This window comes from Pelecanus crispus, chromosome 1 (assembly GCF_030463565.1).
Source record: "Pelecanus crispus isolate bPelCri1 chromosome 1, bPelCri1.pri, whole genome shotgun sequence".
Taxonomy (NCBI): domain Eukaryota; kingdom Metazoa; phylum Chordata; class Aves; order Pelecaniformes; family Pelecanidae; genus Pelecanus; species Pelecanus crispus.
Window position 1 is genome coordinate 32,807,856 of NC_134643.1, and position 20,624 is coordinate 32,828,479.

Sequence of the window (20,624 nt, forward strand, 5' to 3'; positions counted from 1 at the left end):
TGCACAGGCTTTGTTGTCTGCTTGGTTTACAGGTGTAGCGCCTAAACTATTCTCAACATGTCTGAGAAAAACAGACCAGGTAAAATTAAGTCAATGTCTTTCAACCCCACTCCCTTCTCCCTGCCAACCTCGTCATCCCATTCAGGGAAAATGTAGTGGTCCAATCGTTCCATAAAGCACAAGTGCCACAGAACCCACTTGAATCCGGCTTCCATCTACATCTTGAAGAACAGAAAAACAAGACGACAAAAAAGACTTCACACACAAACAATTTTCACACATTTAATGTAATGGCACCCTAATTAAGTTTACAGTACTTTCATCTCCACTAGATACTGTGTTTCAGAAGTATAATGGGAAAAAACAAACATTAGAAAAACCACTATTTTTTTGTAAAGTTTTAGAAACTCAAACATTTGGAGTTACCTATGCATAACTGCCTTTCAAAAAATTGTTAAGAACTGTATTTTTCACCCTCATACAACAAAAAAATAGGGTTTTGGTGGGTCTTTTCACAAGATATGGAGATCAAAGATGGCACTTAGGAAACTTCTGAAGTCAAGGGTGTCATAAGGTTATATCAGGATTTCCGCTGGAGAGCCTGCCATGAAGCAAACACTATAAATAGGAAAAGAATGTGCAAGAGCTCTGAATAAGTGAGAAGCACAACATGTGTTGCAAGCTTGTGTTCTGATAGCCATGGAACTGAAGACTGCTGGATGAGGAAAGCCTGCCCGAATTTCTTCAGCTAAAGTCTATTCAAAGCATAGCCATCATAAAAAAATCGTATCGATAGCAACATGCTGGGCTCTGTGATTCTAGTGACAAGCTCTCCTTTGGATTTTACCTTGGATCAACAACCAGAACAAGCAGAAAGGTCACTTTTAGAAGCCATAGGAATAATAGGAAGTATTAGTTGGTTTTCCTATGACAAGTAATTAAGAGAACTAATACAGAAGCAGATACAAACAGGTTAGGCAGAAGTCTTTTTAAGGTACTATCAGCTACAAAACTAGCAACCCTATGTTTTTTTTATCAGTTTCATACTTTGACTTTAAAGAGTTAATGAAAACAAATACACTTTGTATGAATAAAGTCTGGAGCATCCTTAAAGAGGGGAAGCTAACCTAGAAGCAGCCAAGGACCCTTGCCTTTCACCAAAAAGCGTATCCTGAAAGATGGGTGAACTCATACAGTCACTTAAAATAGACTTAAATTTTGGGGGTGGCTGTGTTTCCTACAATTTACAGTACTCATTTTAGCTTTTATTCCTCTAATTCAGGATTAGGGAATGGACTCAAGTTCATAACTGGAGAAAACCACCTTTGAAGAGTCAATTGTTTGGTTCTACTAGGAATTTTAAATATCCCTTCTCCCACACTTAGGAACTACTCATTCTGCTGTTTCCAATTTCTCTCTTTTTTTTTTTTTTTTTATAAATTACAAAAGTATGCACTAGACTAAGGAAGGCATTAATATTTTACCTTTGCATTCTGCTTCTAGAGTTGCCTCCCACCTCTAAGTTCCAGCAGTCATCATCCCTAAATGACATTCACTACCACTCTGTCACATTTAATACTAAAGGCCACATCCTTCCAAAATCTTACCAATGTGAACAATTCTCCTCAAATGCATACAGAAATGCCCTCTCAAAAACTTGGTATTTGTGAGAGAAAGTAATTCAGAACTTTAAGTTAATAATTTGTTCATTTGGATGCTCATATGATATGAATCAGGCAGATAATTTGATTCATGCACAGGACTGATGGAGTATATTTAAGAAAAAAATGCAGAAATCTGCATGAATTACAACTTTTGGTTGAATCATATATTAATTATACAGAAGAAACCAAAAATCTCTACTTACACAGAAAAAGGGTGGAAATAACAAACACACTCACTCCAGCACTTTTCCTACTATAAGAATATTGCACATTCCGATAATGTTGCACAAATTACTGGCTTTTTATAAAGACCATATATGAGGTATTAGTCTATTAATAAATAAAGAAGAACATGGAAAAGAAAAAGCACTTAATATAATGCAACAATCCATTCCAAGTATTTAGTGAATGAAAACTGAACAAGTAGTAATACGTACCCTTGAGGGGAAGGTTAAAGTTACTTAGCAAATAGGCAGCTTTCAATATCCATCCGAGAAGCAAAGGGTTAAAACTCTTTTGAGAAGGATTTTAAGAATTCAAAGCCTATTTAGAACACTGCTGTTTAAAAAGCTCATTTTGCTCATGCAATCAATCCAAAAGGTAAATTCTTATCTCACAACTCTCAAGGGACAGCAATATGTGGGTAACGGCAACCTTATTAAGAGGAACCAATTTAATATACTAAAGCTGTATTACTAGTTAAGATATAAACCAGCAACTTTTGGATTGACATCACTTAAAATATTCAGGGGGTTTGTTGTGGGGTTTGGGATTTTTTTTCCTTTTTTTTTTTAGTTTTAAATAGTTTAGACTGGGTATGGGTTTCCGTGGTGCTGAAATTGATACCCAAGCACTGTCCTTGTTATCGGATTCCAGCACCACAAGGCATTAGATGAATACAACAACTGTAATTTTCAGTTTATGTTTTCAGTTCTGTGTTTATGCTAAGAATTTACCTTTCAAATCACAACACTGAAAAATTCCTGCTAACAGGTAATAAATCTGTCAATCTAAACACAATCTATCTATCTATTTTTTATTTAGACCCTTCCAGAAACACTAGGAATCTGTAGGCAAGCTTATCTTAAGTTTAAGTTCACAAGAGCACAGAGGAGTATTTAAGTTCAATAAACTGAGCTACAGAAACTACATTGCACACGTGGTAACATAATAAGCATGAAACAAGAGTGTTTTCGGTATGCTGTTCCAAACCTTGTTAAAGAGATACTTGTATTTTGGAAGAAAAAAAAAAGATACCTTGTGCGCACACAAACTTACTTACATGAACATCCCTTAAATAAGCCAAGGGTTATTCAAATCCTAAAATATTTTCAGGCCAATGAAAGGCTATTTGGAAATAAAGTAATTCCTACCTCACTCTCCTAGGTGAGACACAACCTTAACATATTCCCTCTTGTTATTTTCCAGCTTTAGAAAGCACTTTATTATTAATAAATTTGCAATGCTGGACAGAGTAACAAAGACCCAGGTAAGTCATATTTCTGCTGCTATTTTGTGTAAATTATCTAATTTGCACACCAAGTCCGTATTAGGTAAAAACTGCAAGTGAAAACTTGGAAAGACGTGATAAAGAAAGCAGCACTTCAAAATTAAAGTATCTTCTCCACTGTAATCCATGCACCAGCAACTCAAAAGAGTCCTGAATTGGCATATATGAAAAAATATTACATTTCTGAAATTAAAAATATATATCTTGTGTTGAAGCTCAAACTTATTGGTAAGTGTTTACTAAACTGAAATACATATAACTTCTTCTGTCACATGAGACTATTTCTCTCCCATTCTAAGTAGTTACTGAGACATCTACTTCCCAAATGCACGTTGTTTCTGTTCTGAAGATTAGTTTCATCTACAATTTCTTTATAGCAGTTAGGTGTTTTTTAGAACAAACAGTTCAAAGAATTTTTTCCATGTTAGCACAAAACCAAGAAAGATTATGAAGATGTTGAAAGAAGAAGAAAAGAGATGAAAAGAAAGGAAACATTATTGTCCGGAACAGTCTGTATACGTGGTAACCATGTTTCCTCGTCTCTGAGTGACAGTCCTACAGTGCTTGCTGGATCCATGAAACCTCGTATCAGTTCGCACCGCATGTCGGTGTGCATTTTCAAAGTCACTAAACGAAAACATTTTTTCCATATTTTCAAACACATCATCAAACAGTCCACCTCCAAAGGAGAACTCTTGGAAAGAACGTCTTTGCCGATTGTGAGCTTCCCGATGGCTTCGGAAGTGATTTTCAAAGTGCTTTTTTGACCGTGAATTTTGACTAAAGAGGTCAAAGTCTTTGAACAGATCGTCAAAGTTGAAATTAAATGACTGTTGGAATGGGCTTCCATTATTTCCTTGTCCTTCGTGACGGACAAACTGATCATATTCTCTTCGTTTATTCTCATCTGATAATGTTTCATATGCTATTTCCATTAAAAAAAAAAGTTTAAAATGTTTATTTGCATTCCCAATAAAAAAAAGAAAACCATACACACAAAGAACAGCAGCTTTCTCCCACCCCCTTAACAGGACAAATTTCAAGCAACACTTTCATTCAACACACAAGCCCAATCAAGCTCAGCACTTGTTTAACTTTCTTGAATACAAAAATAAGCTGTTTCAAAATAAATATTTATTATTATAAATAAATATAGCTATACTACAAGGAGAGATTATATCCTCAAAATTTTAAATTCACATAGTACAACTTAGTTTAAATAGCAATAAAGATTAGTGTTTATATTTGAAAGAAAATAGCAATGACACATGGCAATCAGAAAGACTGAAGGAGAGAGAGAGTTAGGAGCTCTACCTAACAAAATGAACTGCCTGCTGCATTCCTATCACAGATACACAGTGCAACATCTGCAAAGCTACTTGCCATCAAGCCAGCAAGTTTTAACTACACCGCAGTTACAACTAAGCAACCAGATAAACATCAAGGAGATAAAATAAAGGAAATTAATTTCCCCTATGTCCAAATTCTCATTTTCTCAAAAGTCCAGCAATAAACCTAGATTTTGTGATTGGATATACCTGAAACAGAATTAGGTTTCCATCCGGTCTTTGGTCCAGAGCTACAGCTACTGGTGTTCCAATGCAAAACTCTGACTGATAATATATCCATTCTGGTATTTTAAATGCTTCCATTTTCTTATCTGTCAAAGGCCTGCAACTATCTATATACTTCAACACTTACGTAAGAGTTCCTAATTCCTTCTGTAATAGGTGCTAACAACTGCAGTAAGTATCTAACAAGACTGTCCCTCCCTTTCACTATGTTAATAACTACCTTTCTTTCAAAAGAACTTTTCTGCAGACAAGAAGGTAAAACCCGGAAGTCTCTTATTAGCTTAGAACTACACAACTAGATGGATGTTATAACAGAGTCTATGGGGAGCGGAAGTGGGAACACCTTATTTTTCAGCAAGCCTTTTTCTATTATTATTTGCTTCCACCATTATATTTTATCGTAAAACACTTACGAATGGCATGTTCCTAGGATCACAGGATAATTTTCAGGTTGGAAGCGACCTCAGGAAGTCCCTAGTCTAACCCCCTGCTCAAAAAAGGGTCAGTTATGAGATCAGACTAGGTTATTGAAGGCTTTATGCACTCATTCCCAAAAAAATCTCCAAGGATGGAGACTGCACAACCTCTCTAAGCAACGTGTTCCAACACTGGCCTATCCTCAAGTTGAAAAAGTTTTTCCTTATAACCACTCTGAACCTCTTGCACCTGTTGTCTCTTGTGTTCCCACCACGAACCACTGAGGCACCTTGCCACTTTTTTTTTTTTTATAATCTCCCCACAGTTACTGGAAGGTTGCTGTTAGGTCTCCCTGAAGCCCTAGTAATCCTGAACTGGATCTTACTAGGCAGATCTAAAGATAAGAATTAACATCCTAGGGCTAAAGTTGTCCTACTGCCAAGTATGTTTTGCGACAAAAGGCATAAGCCAAAAAGCCTAATAAGCAGGAAAGCATAAACTGTAAAAGGCCTGCCTATGTGTAAGGACACAGAAATAAGCTACACATTTGACACCACAGAAGTAGAATTAAGGGGAAAAAAAAAATCTTTTTACCTCTTATTCACTAAAAACAGAGTAGATTTAAGTTACCACATTTGCTACATATAAGTTACCACATACAAGCCATGTATTGAATTATTAGGACTACGGTTAGCATGTATTACCTTCAGCAATTTCTCTAAATTTTGCTTCTGCACCAGGACTCTTATTTTTGTCTGGGTGGTATTTCATAGCCAGCTTGTGAAATGCCTTCTTGATCTGGCGGTCAGATGCATTTTTTGGAACTCCTAAGATATCATAATAGCTCTCTGTAGCCAGTATTAGTTCAGTTATCATTAAAATGCAGAGAGCAAATGTGAAGACAGATTGCGTAGTTGCCATTTCTCTGGTTCCTAGAAAGAAAAAGAAATATACTTGAAGAACAAGTTATTTCAGGTTCCACAAGAACTTAAAGGTACAACTGTAAGCTGAAAGAGGAAGACCTGTATGTTTCAGGAGTCACTCAGTGACAGACATGTAAGCACTCTGTTTCACTCGTTTCAACAAACTCCATTCCCCTAGTTTCATAATCACAGAATACATAAATGAAAATACTGCACATTCACATTTCACATGCATCACGAGCATACTTCAGTATTCATCTTTGTTTCATACCTATCCTTAACTGTACATTCTCCCACAGAGCTGTCGAAGCAAATATGCAATACATTTCACTGTATCAAACAGTTCATGCTGGCGTACCTGAAATAGCTTTAAACTAATCCTTGAGTTCTAGGACCATAAACACAACAGCTCTAAATTAAGCGCAGGTTGCAAAACCCCACTCAATACTGGAAGACCAATTCACTGATTAGCTTGTGCAACAATAAGAGCCTGAAAACACAACTGGCCCAGAGACCGACTGTGAGGTGCAGAAAGGCAAGACTGTTAGACACTCATGCTCAGCTGCAGACGGTCATTTAACTGAAATAAGGAGAACATGATTGCAGATGACACCAAGCTGAATGGTGCGGTTGACATGCCAGAAGGATGAGATGTCATCCAAAGGGACCTGGACAAGCTGGAGAGGTGGGCCTGTGTGAACCTCATGAGGTTCAACAAGGCCAAGTGCAAGGTCCTGCACCTGGGATGGGGCAACCCCTGATATCAGTACAGGTTGGGGGATGAAGGGATTGAGAGCAGCCCTGCAGAGAAGGACTTGGGGGTACTGGTGGATGAAAAGCTGGACATGAGCCAGCAATGTGCGCTTGCAGCCCAGGCAGCCAACTGAATCCTGGGCTGCATCAAAAGCAGCGTGGCCAGCAGGTCAAGGGAGGTGATTCTGCCCCTCTACTCTGCTCTGGTGAGACCTCATCTGGAGTACTGCGTCCAGCTCTGGGGCCCTCAGCACAAGAAGGACATGGACCTGTTGGAGTGGGTCCAGAAGAGGGCCACCAAAATGATCTGAAGGCTGGAACACCTCTCCTATGAGGCCAGGCTGAGAGAGTTGGGGTTGTTCAGCCTGGAGAAGAGAAGGCTGTGGGGAGACCTTATTGCGACCTTCCAGTACTTAAAGGGGGCCTACAGGAAGGATGGGGACAATCTTTTTAGCAATGCCTATTGTGACAGGACAAGGAATAATGGATTTAAACTAAAGAAGAATAGATTTAGACTGGATATAAGGAAGAAATTTTTTTACAATGAGGGTGGTGAAGCACTGGAATAGGTTGCCCAGAGAGGTAGTGGAGGCCCCATCCCTAGAAACATTCAAGGTCAGGTTGGACGGGGCTCTGAGCAACCTGATCTGGTTAAAGCTGTCCCTGCTCACTGCAGGGGGGTTGGGCTAAATGATCTCTAAAGGTCCCTTCCAACCCAAAGCATTCTATGAGTCTATGATAAAGAGTGAAACACTCATTTAGAGTGCAGTGTTCAGTGAAGTAGGGCACATTTTCCTTTCCTTTACAATGAGCTGGACTTAGCTTACTTTCATATTAGGTTGTAGTAGAAATAAAAACACCTACCATATCCCTGATATCAAAGAATTCATCTGATAATTCATCTGCAGATAAAGGTTTACATATGAAACTCTCAATGTCTGAACTCAAAAAAGAAGTCTTCCATATAAGACAAGGAGCTTCAGCAATAATTAAAAGTTGTAACTTTTTTTCAGCAACACATTTGTCAAAAAGTTGTATTTTAAAACAAACTGATGCTAGAACTCAGGGAAAAAGTTGTGGCAGAAGTAAGTTGTAAGAAAAATCAGTTCCACGTAGCCACATGATCTTTCATGATTTTTATGAAGGACAGGGTGAGCTCTTCCTACCAGAAGAGATCAAATGATTTTCCAAGGCCTGTGCATGTTATATTTAAAACACAGAGTACAGAAACGTGGATGTTCAAAGACAGAATGCTGGCTGTCACCTAACCAGGAGGATGTACAAGGCCCTGAACATGCCAGAAATAACATGTCCGCCTCACTGGATTACACTGATTTGAGTGTACTGTAAGTACAACTCAAGAGAGATGAATGGTGTTATTTTCCTGAAAGCTGAATAAACTAACCTTACAGTTGGTAAGGAGTACCATTAAAGTTAGAATAGTTTTAGACAATACATGGCCCAAACATTTGTCACGCAGAGTTCAAAACCTTTGAATATCAGGTACATAAGACAATTAAGCCTTTAATAGTAAGTCCATACCCTCTAAAGAAAACTAACACCTAAGGACCAAAAATGGAAAAAAATACCATTTCTAATAGGCAGGTCAGGGGGCTAAAGCCAATGTTGTGAGGCAAGAGCAAAGAGCTCGTAAGATTAACGTATCCATGCCCTCTTAAGCATTTATTTGGCTGGCAGCCTGCATGATATCAAGTGTTAAGGAGCAGCAGTTGTAACAAATTGTATTTTGATCAGTGTACTTAGATACCAAGCGGACAGTTCTTTTCAGTACTATTCATGCATGATACCAGCCAAATTTTTAGTACAAGCCTTTCCAAGGCTTTTCCGTGTATTTTCTCTCACGACTTCACTAACCTGAAACTTTGCCACTCAGGCACTAAGAACTACACACATGTACATCCTTACACACTTTTGGGGCTTTCTTCCTCTTTGTGCTTTATAGATACAGATTTACGTCTTCATCTCACATGTGAGATTGTTTTTATTCTACTTCACTTCCCCACACCTGCATCATGCTTGTATAATCACCTCCTGCATTCTCTTAAGGCTAACCTCCCTGCTTCTGCTATTAAACACTGAAAAGAGCTAAAAAGAGCAGTTTATGTCCTTCATTAAGAGCCAAATCCTCTTTTATAACTCCCAAGCTCATCACAGCCTGAGAACATCAAGTCACTCCTTTAAAGTTTTCTGCTCTATCTTGACTTCTATTACTCTCAAAAACAAATTACACCTAAGTTTTCCTTTTTCTACAGTTTTACATTAGGATTTTTGTAATGCAGTTCTATGCTATACTGCTCCTAGTTTTATCTGTATCTCTAAAGCATATTTAAAAAAAAAAATCAGTACTTAAGCTTCACTATTTTTTAAATAATGTAGACAGATTTAATCCTGCCCTTGAACAACTCAATGAAATCAAATATAATAAAATTAAACACAAATGAAAATCAAATGCAAAGGAAGCTCCAACATAAGCAGCATTTTAAACTTACAAGGTTATCACAAAGACATAGTAAGTCTTGTATTTAGATACTATCATGAATTATTGAACTTATTTTTTAGAAAATACCTATTTTATATGCTGTCAGCATCTTAGCATTGCTACTGTTAACTAAGATGTTAAATGCCTGACCTCTGCCCTGCCATCCCTAACTATTTTTACAATCCCTTTCAAAATAAAGTCTCTTTTAAACTCTTACTCTGCTTACGTCTCTTCTCCCTCAGTTCCTCAATCAAAAAGGGACAGATAAGTTTCACTTTCCAGGCTATGCACAGTAGTTAACTTAAAACACATTCCAGAATTCATTAAGTTCTGTATACTTCTTGACACTAAGGTCACACCACAAACCAGTCCCTCCTAACAATTACGAAGAACTACATTTTATTTCAGTACATGTAGCAATAAAGTTAGAGATTTTATTAACACAGATTAACTATTTAACTCCGTTGGATAAGTAGTTACAGATCTCAACTACTATTAAGCTTGATATAAGAAGTATGCCGTCCAATGTTTATCAAAAGTATTATAGAGGTGATAACACTCAATTGGTTCTCTATCAGTTTATCAACATTTTTCAATAGCTGCACAACAAAGTGATGTTTAAGAATGATATACCCGGAATAAAATCTGTCATATACAGAAAATAAGGACCTACTTCCATCTTGCAATGCAAATGCCCTATTCCATCCCTCTCTGAAAGTCTTTAACAAAGATCTTAGGTAAATGCTTATATTCATGAAGTCTCACAATACTCAGAAAATCCATAGCATCACTACTGCTCTGATTACATGAACTGTGACGCACTATCCAGTGGAATCACACGATTATTTTTTTAAATGATTTATTAGTAGTAAGAAAGTTACCAAAGTTTTCCATTGGTTCTCATATCACAACTAACCCGATGAGTAAGCAAGTCTCCTAGTCCACAACCAGCCACAGGAAAGTCTGTCAAACTCCGTGGCTTGTACTTTTCTTGGCCTCTCCTATACTGACCAGAAAGCAAATCCAAGAGTTTCTCCTGAATCTTGCTCTGGAGAACAGGCAAACGACACGGAGCCTCCCCTGACATCATCCCCCCTAGCCAGACCCCTAATAAACCTCGCTAGAACCGCAGCACAGAGCAAGGACGAACCAGAGCCCGGCAGATGACACCAACGACACTGAGCGACACTGTCCCACCTCCAAGTCGGCCAGGCTTGGGAAAGACCACAGCAGACGGGGCTAGCGAAAAGCGAGAGCCCAGCAGGGCTCAAAGGGCAAACAAATCCACCAGACCGAATCCCAGCGTCCCCCCCTTCCCACAGCGTCCTCAATCCCCCTCCCCCGGCCGCCCCAGCGCCCCCTAACCTCTCCGGCCCCTCCGCGTCCGCCTTCCCTCCGGCTCCCTCACCTCCCCTCCGCCTTCCCCAAGCCCTTCCACAGCGGCCCAGGCCCTTCGCTGCCGCCCCTCTCCCCGTCGGGGGAAGGCCCGGTCCCCGCCGCGCCGCTCACCTCAGCCCTCGCCCGCCGCCGCTGCCAGCACCGAGGCCGCTGCTCCTCCGCGCGCCGCTCCCGCCCAACCGCCGCCAGCGCTCGCGCAGGCCGCCCCCCCGCGCCCCGCCAGCCGTTCCTACACGAAGCGCTGCGCCATTGGCCGCTCGGGCCCCACGTGACGCGGCTGCCGCCGCTGGGCGGGGCTTCCTCCCCTGACGCCAGGGGCGGTGGGAGGTGGCGGCGGCGGCCGTTGTCCCCGTGACTCCCGCCCCCCGCGCCCCCGCTGCCGCCGCGCGAATGGTTCCGCCCCGCGGCCGGGCCGCGCCGCTCCGCCATGCCGCGGTACTGCGCCGCGTCCTGCTGCAAGAACCGAGGGGGCCAAAGCGCCAGGGACCAGCGCAAGCTGAGCTTCTACCCGTGAGTGGCCGGGGAGGCGGGTGGGGGCTGGGTGAGGGCTGGCCCCGGGGATGGCGAACGCCGACTGGGGCGAGGCCCGCAGTGGCCCCTCAGGAGCCAGGTGGGGGGGGGGGGGGGGAGTGTGGGTGTATAAATGGCCAAGAAACTAACTTTAGGGACTGGGAGCCGCCTTGGAGCCCTGCCTGGTCCCCAGTGGGTGGAGGAGAATAACACTCTGATCTCTGGGGGGGAAAGGTGTAGGGAAAAAGGGTCGACAGGCTGAATATTTAATCAGCCCCCCGCGAAGACGGACGGTACTTGCTTGGGGGGAGGGGGGAGGTACAGCATTGTCGAAGGGCTCTTGAATAGGTGCAGAGGATTCACGAAGTGAAAACCAAACAGATTCGACTAAAAAAAAAAAAAATTGCCCTTATAACCGTGAGGCTGTTTAGCTGTTAGAGCTAAATAGCACCGGCTACCCCGTTTTTTCCGAGCGCGGCTGCCTCTGTGGAAGGGGTGTTTTAGCAGGGCGAGCATTAGTGGAGGCATTGGCTTAATGGTGGAGGAGCTGAGTATTCTCTATCTGACAGCTCGCAAGCTAAGCGAGGAGAGCAGGAAAGTAGACTCTTTAAAATTAAATTTTGCCACTAGAATTATTATCTTGCCTATGCTGCAAACAGAGGCATTGCTGGTTTGTTTGGAGGCAGCTGAGCCAGCTGGAAGCTAACTGGCTTTGTTGCCAAAAACCAGTTTCCAGTGGCTGCATAGTACTATTCAGCCACCTGACTGATTAGTCACCGGCCCAGGCAGGCCCACAGTAACCTCTGTACAGTTGCACTTATGTGGCTGTTGATTCCCAGTGAGTTGGTGAAGTTACAAACGGTGTTTCTCAACCCTGAGAGGAGCACAGTGCAGGTAACTAAATATTAATGTCTTTCTATTGAATGAAAGTATGATAAGCATTTGTCAACAGAAGGAATTTCGTAGCATTTAAGAAATATTTGAAGAATAAATGTCACAACTAGCCTCAAAATCTGTTTGGGTAAAATTTATACCTCAAACTAAGTTGGCGGCTTGTTTCAGTTGCTGAGTAGTCATTGTTATTCCAACATCAGGAAGGCTATGTGGGAAGACCCACAGGAAGACTGCTTTGAAAGGGTTTTTAGTTTAGATTGAAGGAAAGCTCTTTTTCCTGGTATGTCTCTTAATATGTGATTCATCATAAAACGATCATGAGGGGAAATAAATTATTTTTATTGCTGTAAAGATGTGCCACGTGGATGATCAAAACAAGTTTCAGTGCTGATACATATTTATATTCAGATGTATGGTGTCAGTGTAAAGATGATAGCAAAAACGCAGCTGTTTTATCTAGCCATTGAATTGTGCTGCATTACGAGTATCATGGTCCTGTAGAATGGGTGCTGAGATTTGATTTATAGAGATCTCTTGCCCTACACTAGCAACTACTACTGATGTGAATTGCAAGTTTTGTTTCCTTGCCTCTTATCACCCCAAAGAAGTCTTCTGCTGCTCTTTGGTTTTGGGTCTGGGCCCCTTCTGAACTTCTTAACTGTGACCTAGTCTCATCTGGTCTAACTGCCCTTCTTTGTTTTATTTCTTCACCTCTCTGACTTGTGCAGTGGTGGCAGCTCCTGAATAAATTCTTTTCACTTCCTCTTTCCATTTTCCATTTTTTTGTGTCTCGTTTACACCAGAGAACAGATTCTGATGATGAGTAAGGGGGTACTGAGAGCAGGAGCAGGTTTTGGCAATGTTGCCCTTGAGCTAAAATAATAGATTTCTCTACCAGATATTGTCTTTCACTACAGATTATTTTGTTTCCCGTCTGAAGCAGGCTGACTGTGAGGAAGGCAGTGAATGCTGTGTTGCAAGGGTAGCGGTAGTGGGAGCAGATGTCCTCAAGCCCTTCTTGGAAAGGGTGCAATTGGTGATACGACCTTCAATTGAAAGAAGCCATCCTCTTACTGAGAGCCTTCTTTGAAGCTATGTACTAGCATCCCAGGCTAAGCTCTGTTACTCCTGGGGCATGCTGTATAATATATGTAATGCTGCTATTGGGTGTACGCAATCTAGGTGGGCAGGATTTGAAAAGGCTGAACCTCTAACCTGTCCTTGAGAGGTTACCGTGTTCTTGTTAGCATTATTCCTTGCATTCCTGCAGACACTCAGAGCCAGATGCATCAAAAGCTTGCTCTGTTTCCTTGGTAACTTCAAAACTTAAATGGCAACAAATTCAAAAGATTGGGGAAGGGGTGAAGACCTGCACATTTATCCCATGAGTCTCAGGTATCTTTCTCTCAAAATCAGCTAAGTTTACAGTTTTGGAACACTGTGGGCCTACATAAGTGAGTCATCGCCATGTGTGGCTTTTGGGGGAAACCTGCAGCTTCAGGGTTTTGAGTGTGGGATGTAGGGTTTGCCAAGAAGTAGCCCAACTGACTGGTGTCATTTGTAGCATTCAGGTGATGCTGGGAGCTCCAGGCTCTCTCCCCAGCTTCTGTTTTGTGGGAATACCTGACTGCAGAACCAAATTTTTTGTGCATTGAAGTTCCATTAAGAGATGGTAATAAACATTACCAAAAGAACTGTTTGTTAATTAAAAGGAAAAACGTGCTAAGGGAAGAGAAATGGAGTTAGGAACGCTCCATTTCTATTTAGGGAGTAAAACAAAATGGCTCTTGTAAAGAGTCTGCAGGCACTTGTTCATGTCTGGATGTTTCTGTTGTCCGTCATAGCTAATAGCTTTTACACCCTACAGTTATGATCAGGTCAGGTTTAATGACCACATTAATCTATCTCTTGTAGTTTCATATACCCAAAACCAGAGATATTTTTTTTTTTTTAAATAATTATTGCTCATGATTCTAAGGAATATTGTTTTCTTAACAGTAGTCATTTAACAGTGTTCAGAATTCAAGCTCTGGTTTATGTGTTGTATGTGGTTATGTGCTAGAGTTGAAAGAAACTTGATATGTGCCAGAGAAATCTATAAGCAGATTTCAAATACCCACATATCTGTCTAGTAAGAGATGAGAGCCAAGAGTGGTCTGAATGTTCATGTTGCCATTACCATAACTGCTTGACTGTACATGCATCATAATGAGCCTTTAATTTCCCTTTAAGTCGTGTATTGCAATTCATTAAGTAAATTCCATATCTTCTCCCGCTTTCTTCTACTTCTCTTTCCCATGTAATTTGTCTGACTATTTGCATATATTTTCAAAATTTATTTAATTTTTTTTATGAACGTGTACACTCTTCATTTTCCAACTAGGTTAGATGGTTGAAAAGTTAGTTATGGATTACATAATATTGTGTGGGCTCTCAATGCTGTAAGAAACCTTAATTGCTGAAACACAAAATATAGAAATGCTTTGCATTTGTCTGTATTTACTTTTTGAACAGAATTTAAATCCTACACTGGAAATGTTCAGATTTCCAAGTTACCAGATCATCCAAAGTATGACATATATTAAGAGGTACTCTGTTAAACAAAAAACCAGGTACAAAAGGTTTTGTTACTAATTGTGTCTAGTAAGACAAAAAAGCTCCACAAATAGTATTTCTGAAATGAAGACCAGACCTAACTTTTTTTAAACGAAGTCAGAGTATCTCGTCTGACTTCAGAACTACTTTCTGAGCAAGTGTTACAGGACGAAGCCTCTGAAAACATCTTGGCCATTGGTTCTGACACTCTTGGCCAGCAGAAATCAACATAAATTCTGCTGCTGAACTGTGGAGCAAATGTCCAACTAGAAATAATTTGGATAATTATTGGATTAACATATAAGTCACATCCTGATTAGCATTTCATATTTAAAATTTTTAAAAAATTATCATTTTACTCTTTTTGTAAGGAAAGACTACCTTGTAAGGAACAATGAGATATTCTTTATTTGAAAAGAAGAAAGGGGGGGAAAAAAAGGTTTTTTTTGTTTGTGTTTTTATTTGTTTTTTTCAACTGCTTTAAAAAAGATTTCCACTTCATGATAAAGAGAGACTTGAGAAGTGGCTGCGGAATATGAAACGAGATGCATGGACTCCAAGTAAGCACCAGCTTCTATGCAGTGATCATTTTACCCCTGATTCCCTTGATGTGCGATGGGGTATACGATACTTGAAACATACTGCTGTACCAACAATTTTCTCTTCCCCAGGTGATGAGGTAATGTATTCCTATCTTTTTTATCGTACAAAGCTAACCAACTATTTATGTAACACAAATGTTCTAATTATCTGTAATATATTGATATTTTATTTTAAAAATAGAATTCCTGTCCATCAGAATATTTTGTCAATAGGACTGACATAAAACGAGTATGTGATTCCATAGTGTAAAGGAAGAACAGCTTCCCATACTTTGACTGGAGGTTCAATATCTTTTTTAACTGGAAATTACAGAAGCTTTTCCTACAGGAAATTTTCCATGGGAAAATAAATTTCCTATGAGAATATTATGATTCTAAATACTTTTTCCTGTGCAATTACTCTTAATTAATATTTTAATGTTCTTTTAAGGCCTTTTATTAACTGTACATAAATACTGGCTTTGGAATGTATTAGTTTAAAACTACACATTTCTCTTTCCTGTCGCTAACCTCTCTAACACCTAAGAACTGAGGAGTGTAGGCTGCTAAAGATACCCCACAAAGACTATCCGATCTTGTTTTTCACAGAGTTGTACTATTGATTACATAAAAATACTGTGCTACACAGGCACCTAATCTTGATCAAAGCTATGCTGATTCTCTTCTGGCACATAACTCTCTTCCTCTGGATCATCATGTTGGAGCTGGGAGAAATGGAAGGACTGGATTTAAGGCTAAATTGCTGAAACTGAAATGTGTGGCTAATTAATTTTACAAAACAATTTATTTTTAGTCATGAAGCTCTCTGTCTTCTTGGATAGCTGCAAGTGTTGTCCAGGCAGCTTTTGACTCTATAGAGTGAAAAGCAATCTTGATAAATCTCTCAAATATAAAAATAGAAAATATTGCAATTTATAGCAGTAGTAACTTAGCAATAAATATCTTTCCTCCCCCCCGCCCCACTTCAATATCTCCTTCACTTCCCTGTGCTGTTACTGTAACAGGGAGCCCTAGTTTTGGAACTGGACTTTGCTGCCCTATGCTGCTGTGCAATTACTGATAAACTGTGTGATTTCCCCCTAAAGAAAAGTTGGCTTTTCCCCACCTCTTCATTCTCTCGTTTTGCATGTGACCATAGACCACTCATAGCGTACCTACAAAGATGGACAGTAGAGTTATGAACGTAACAAACTTTTTATACGGTGGTGCTGCCAAGAATATACCAATGGCTTCTCAAAATTAGTTTTGCCTCAGCAGTATATATCTGGGAAATCCCAGATAGATCTATCCAGTTTGGAAAAATAATATTCTGTGCTTCCTTTCAATGTATCCATCACTTCCCTGCTATCAAAAGATAAGAGGTGCCAGTTCTTCATTTCCGTGATACTGTGAACTTGCTTTCCTGGGGTCTCACTCCTCTCTCCGGCATTATTTTTTTAACCTCACGCTTCTGACTGCACTTTTCTAAACATCCAGACCTATCTTGTCAGTGACCACCTTAGCAAATCAATGATTTCCACTGACTAGGCCACTGGTTCTGTAGTTGCCCCAAACCCAAATTTGCTACACAGGCTGAATATTCACAAAGACATGGGAAAGAGCTCTCCTTACTCTGAGGAAGAATCCCTTGTTTTAGTGTGTTCCCAAGTTAATGTAGAGGAACAAGAAGCTAAGGTCCCAAGCTGCCTTGCAACACTTGTCTATAAACCCTTGGTTTGGAAAACTGAGAGTGAAAAGTTGCAATATTTGTGTATTGCTCACCACCACCTTGCTTTATGTGTTACGGAGCAAGTGAAGGATATCTTCCCAGAAACGCTTAATGATTCTTCAGGGAACATTTCATATTATTTCTTCTTCTAAATAAAGAATGTTTGTGTCTCAAGAGCAGTGTTAGTTGTCTGCATTTCAATATCAGTAACCATTCTACATTAATCTGCAAGGATTTTTATTCTGAAGACTGTCATAAGAGTGTGAGGGCAGGGACCGATGGACAAGGAAGCTTTTCGATGAAAGTAAAGGTCTTTCTTCAGGCAGCTCTATCCTCAGAGGTGTTTTGGCACCTTTCCTTCAGCCTTACTGGCAGTTTTGGTAGACAAGGGTTTGGGGGACATTTCCCTAATTTATTTCATAAGAGATTTGTCTAGTTAAAAGATTTAGCCTGAGAAGGTCTATTTCAGCTGCTGGTAGAACAGAGAAAGGGAAATACTTCATTCTCTCAAAATCGCTAAGATTGATGTGATGTTAAGTATCATATTTGAAAAGATAAAGGTAACCAAATTAATTCTATTCTTGTATACATTTTTCAGTCCTTGAAGACTGAAGTTTCATATAAAATCAAATTACGAAGTTTAATGTATTTAGGATACTTCAGACTACACACATATATTTATGAACATACACTTTGAAGTTATCTTTTCCATCATAATCTGTTTTTTCAGCCTGGCCTCTTCCCTTCCCCCGCTTCTTGTTTTTTTTCTTTTCTTTTTCCCCCTCTTCTGTTTTTTCTGCCTGGCCTATACTTAGTTAGCAAAGTGAAAGTTGCTTCTTGTTCTCTTTCTTTGTTCTGGACGGTTTTGGTTTTGTTTTCTTAGTCCATAGGCCTAACATGAGTACAGGTTCTGCAGCTTGGTCTCTTCATAGTCAAGCCTACTAGAAAAAAAGAAGACACTATTAGTGTATTTTTGTTTCACTGACTGACATACTAAAAAGTTTGGATACTGATCTTAGATCTAATCATGTGGTGGTGTAGTTTATGTGAGGGAGGGGAAAAGAAGGTGGCTAAAAAAGGATACACTTCAAATTGTCCCTCTTTCAGTAACAACTTCTGTTTAAAGTCCTGTTAAAATTGTATCCTTCTGCTAAGATTTCCATCCATCCAAAAACAAGTTTTCCATTTTTATGAATTGTGAAGTTTAGTTGTCAGAATTGAATTGCTCATTTAAAAATCAGCCTGTATGATTGTGCATGAATATGGTTGACTATTCTGCAAGCCTGCATTCATAATCTTTTGTTGTTGTTGTAAAATTCTCTTTTGGGGTAGACCATGTGACTAAAAATTTGCTATATCTTTCTGAAACAACTTTGTTGCATCTTTCATGCAAAAATCTTGTACTGTGTATATTTAATATACATATATTTATTACAGTGTTTCAGATGGTAATAGGAGATGTTAGCCAGTCTGTCAGATTCGTGTAGCCACTTCTCTTCAAGTGCTTTTAAAATTATGATGACTCATGTAAATCAGTAAAGCTCCTTAGAGTTTGAAAAAGGAAAAAAAAAAAAAAGTATTATTGCCTCTGGAGCTTTAAAATAGTATTTTAACATTTAGGACCTGAAGCAAAGTTATGGAAAATGCTTACATGAATTTTAGGTTCCTGGTGTAATTTTTAAACAGTGCTCATCTAAATTACTCCTAATGCAATACTGTGTTATGGAATGAGATTTGCCTCATTTTTGTTATGCTCCAGTGATTTCCTAGTTACAAGGTGGTTGGTTTTGGATTTCTTTTCCTCCAGGAAAAAGATTCTTCTCAGAACAGCCCACAAGAGATAAAGAGAGAAGACCCAGAAGAAACAAATACAAATGTAGTGTCAGAGAAAGCATCTGCATCACTTGAACCTTGTACACCAAAGAAAAATCCTGTAATTGCAGAAAACATAGATGAAAAAGTAGAAGTAGTTTGCTCAACTGCATTGAGTAAACCTTTACAAATTCAAACACTGCAACTTCAAAATGGAGAAGACTTTCAGGCAGACAGTGTCATTCTTGATAATTCCTCTAAGCAGCATATGCATCAACCTAATCCTGTTTTAATGGCAGCAGCAGTCCAGAGCATGGAAGCTACCAGTGTTCATACTTCTGTAGAGGATCCAGTAGGTTGTACAGCTACAGTCTTGCAATTTACAGACCCTGACTACTTGAATTCACCTCTGAAACTGAAAAATGCTTTAGGTTCAATTACTGACTATGCAATTGAAAATCCTAACTCTCATGTTGTAGGCTGCTCTGTTGAAGTACAGCCAACAAGTGAAAATGCAGTTTTGCTGAGTACAGTCACACAAACTATTGAACAGTTCAGTGGAAGTGAAGAATCTGTCATTGCTATTATTGTGCCAGCTGAGAGTCCAGAAAACCCTGAAATAGTAAATAGTTCTTTCCTGCCTATTAAGCAAGAGTTTCTTGACACAGAGGAGACAGAAACAGTTAAATCTGTGTATATGAATGCATATGGTGGAAGTGAAGTATTACAAACTGAGCATTCATACTGCAAACAAGACATAGACAGAGATCACCTTTGGCAAAAAATTTCGAAGCTGCACTCTAAGATAACTCTACTTGAAATGCAGGAGATAAAAACTTTGAAGAGACTCAGGTCCTTGGAAGCTCTTATTGGACAATTGAAGCAAGAAAACCTACTTTCTGAAGAAAAGCTGAAGATTGTAGAAAACTGCTTTACAACACTTGAAGTGACTATGATACAGTAAAGGCTTTCGATGATTGTTCTAAAATATCTTTTTAGTCTCTTTGTCCTTTTTGGACAAATTAACTTTTGTTTCAGTCTTGGTATTTTAAACATCTAATGCAAATTGTGTGAATAGCAAATATTCTTTAAAATGTTACATCAACCACTACCAAAGCTAGGTGGTAGAACATTGCCTATAAAACATGACTTGCAAGTAAGCTTTAAAGAAAAATAAAACCTGTTAAAGTTTTGTTAAAAAGTGTATGAATTGAATCAATAAAGAGAGGTTAAACCTTTCTAGCTGCGGGCGTCTCTGAAACATGCAACTGCTGCATTTGGGGCAGCAGTAGAATGGACAGAATAAGTGTGTAGGATGGACAATTATAAAACTTGTTTGGAGAAAAAAAAAAAAAAAAAGCATCCCAATTCTCTTTCAAATGAGTAATGAGGTACATAATACACTTTGTCCAGTGAGGCCACAACTACTCTTTAATCTTCTGTCCATCTAACATTTGTTCTGACAGTTTTTTGTACACTTGGACCTTATTAAAATAGTTTCTGCAATAAAAAGTGTTTCCTTTCATTTAGTTCTAGAAACAAAAATTCTTTAAGAATATTGTTACAGTGGACAGGTCCATCTGTTTTTCTGGTGATTCAGCTCGAATGGAAAGAAACATATTTTTCCTGGTTAGTAAAAGGGAAAGCTCTAACTATTCAGAGAGTCCTATCTGCTCTGCATTGATTTTCTTACAATCTGTAGCTGGGTAACGCATATACCCTTAATAATACACTGAAGAAAACAATGCTTTGCAGACCAAATTG

At 39.4% G+C, this 20,624-nt stretch overlaps 2 protein-coding genes across 2 annotated transcripts; one reads left to right on the plus strand and one right to left on the minus strand.

Moving 5' to 3' along the window:
* Positions 1 to 268: 268 nt before the first annotated feature.
* On the minus strand, positions 269 to 10,891 carry DNAJB9 (DnaJ heat shock protein family (Hsp40) member B9). The gene is made up of 3 exons (XM_075710724.1): positions 10,851 to 10,891; positions 5,870 to 6,097; positions 269 to 4,099 (listed from the first exon to the last, which is right to left on the minus strand). Exons 2-3 carry the CDS (start codon positions 6,084 to 6,086, stop codon positions 3,669 to 3,671), a joined length of 648 nt encoding a protein of 215 aa, XP_075566839.1. The 5' UTR covers positions 6,087 to 6,097; positions 10,851 to 10,891; the 3' UTR covers positions 269 to 3,668.
* A 269-nt stretch (positions 10,892 to 11,160) lies between these two features.
* THAP5 (THAP domain containing 5) lies at positions 11,161 to 20,349 on the plus strand. Its single transcript, XM_075721559.1, has 3 exons — positions 11,161 to 11,249; positions 15,228 to 15,417; positions 18,856 to 20,349. The coding sequence occupies exons 1-3, from the start codon at positions 11,167 to 11,169 to the stop codon at positions 19,822 to 19,824; spliced, it is 1,242 nt and encodes a 413-aa protein (XP_075577674.1). The 5' UTR covers positions 11,161 to 11,166; the 3' UTR covers positions 19,825 to 20,349.
* The last annotated feature ends 275 nt before the right edge of the window (positions 20,350 to 20,624 follow it).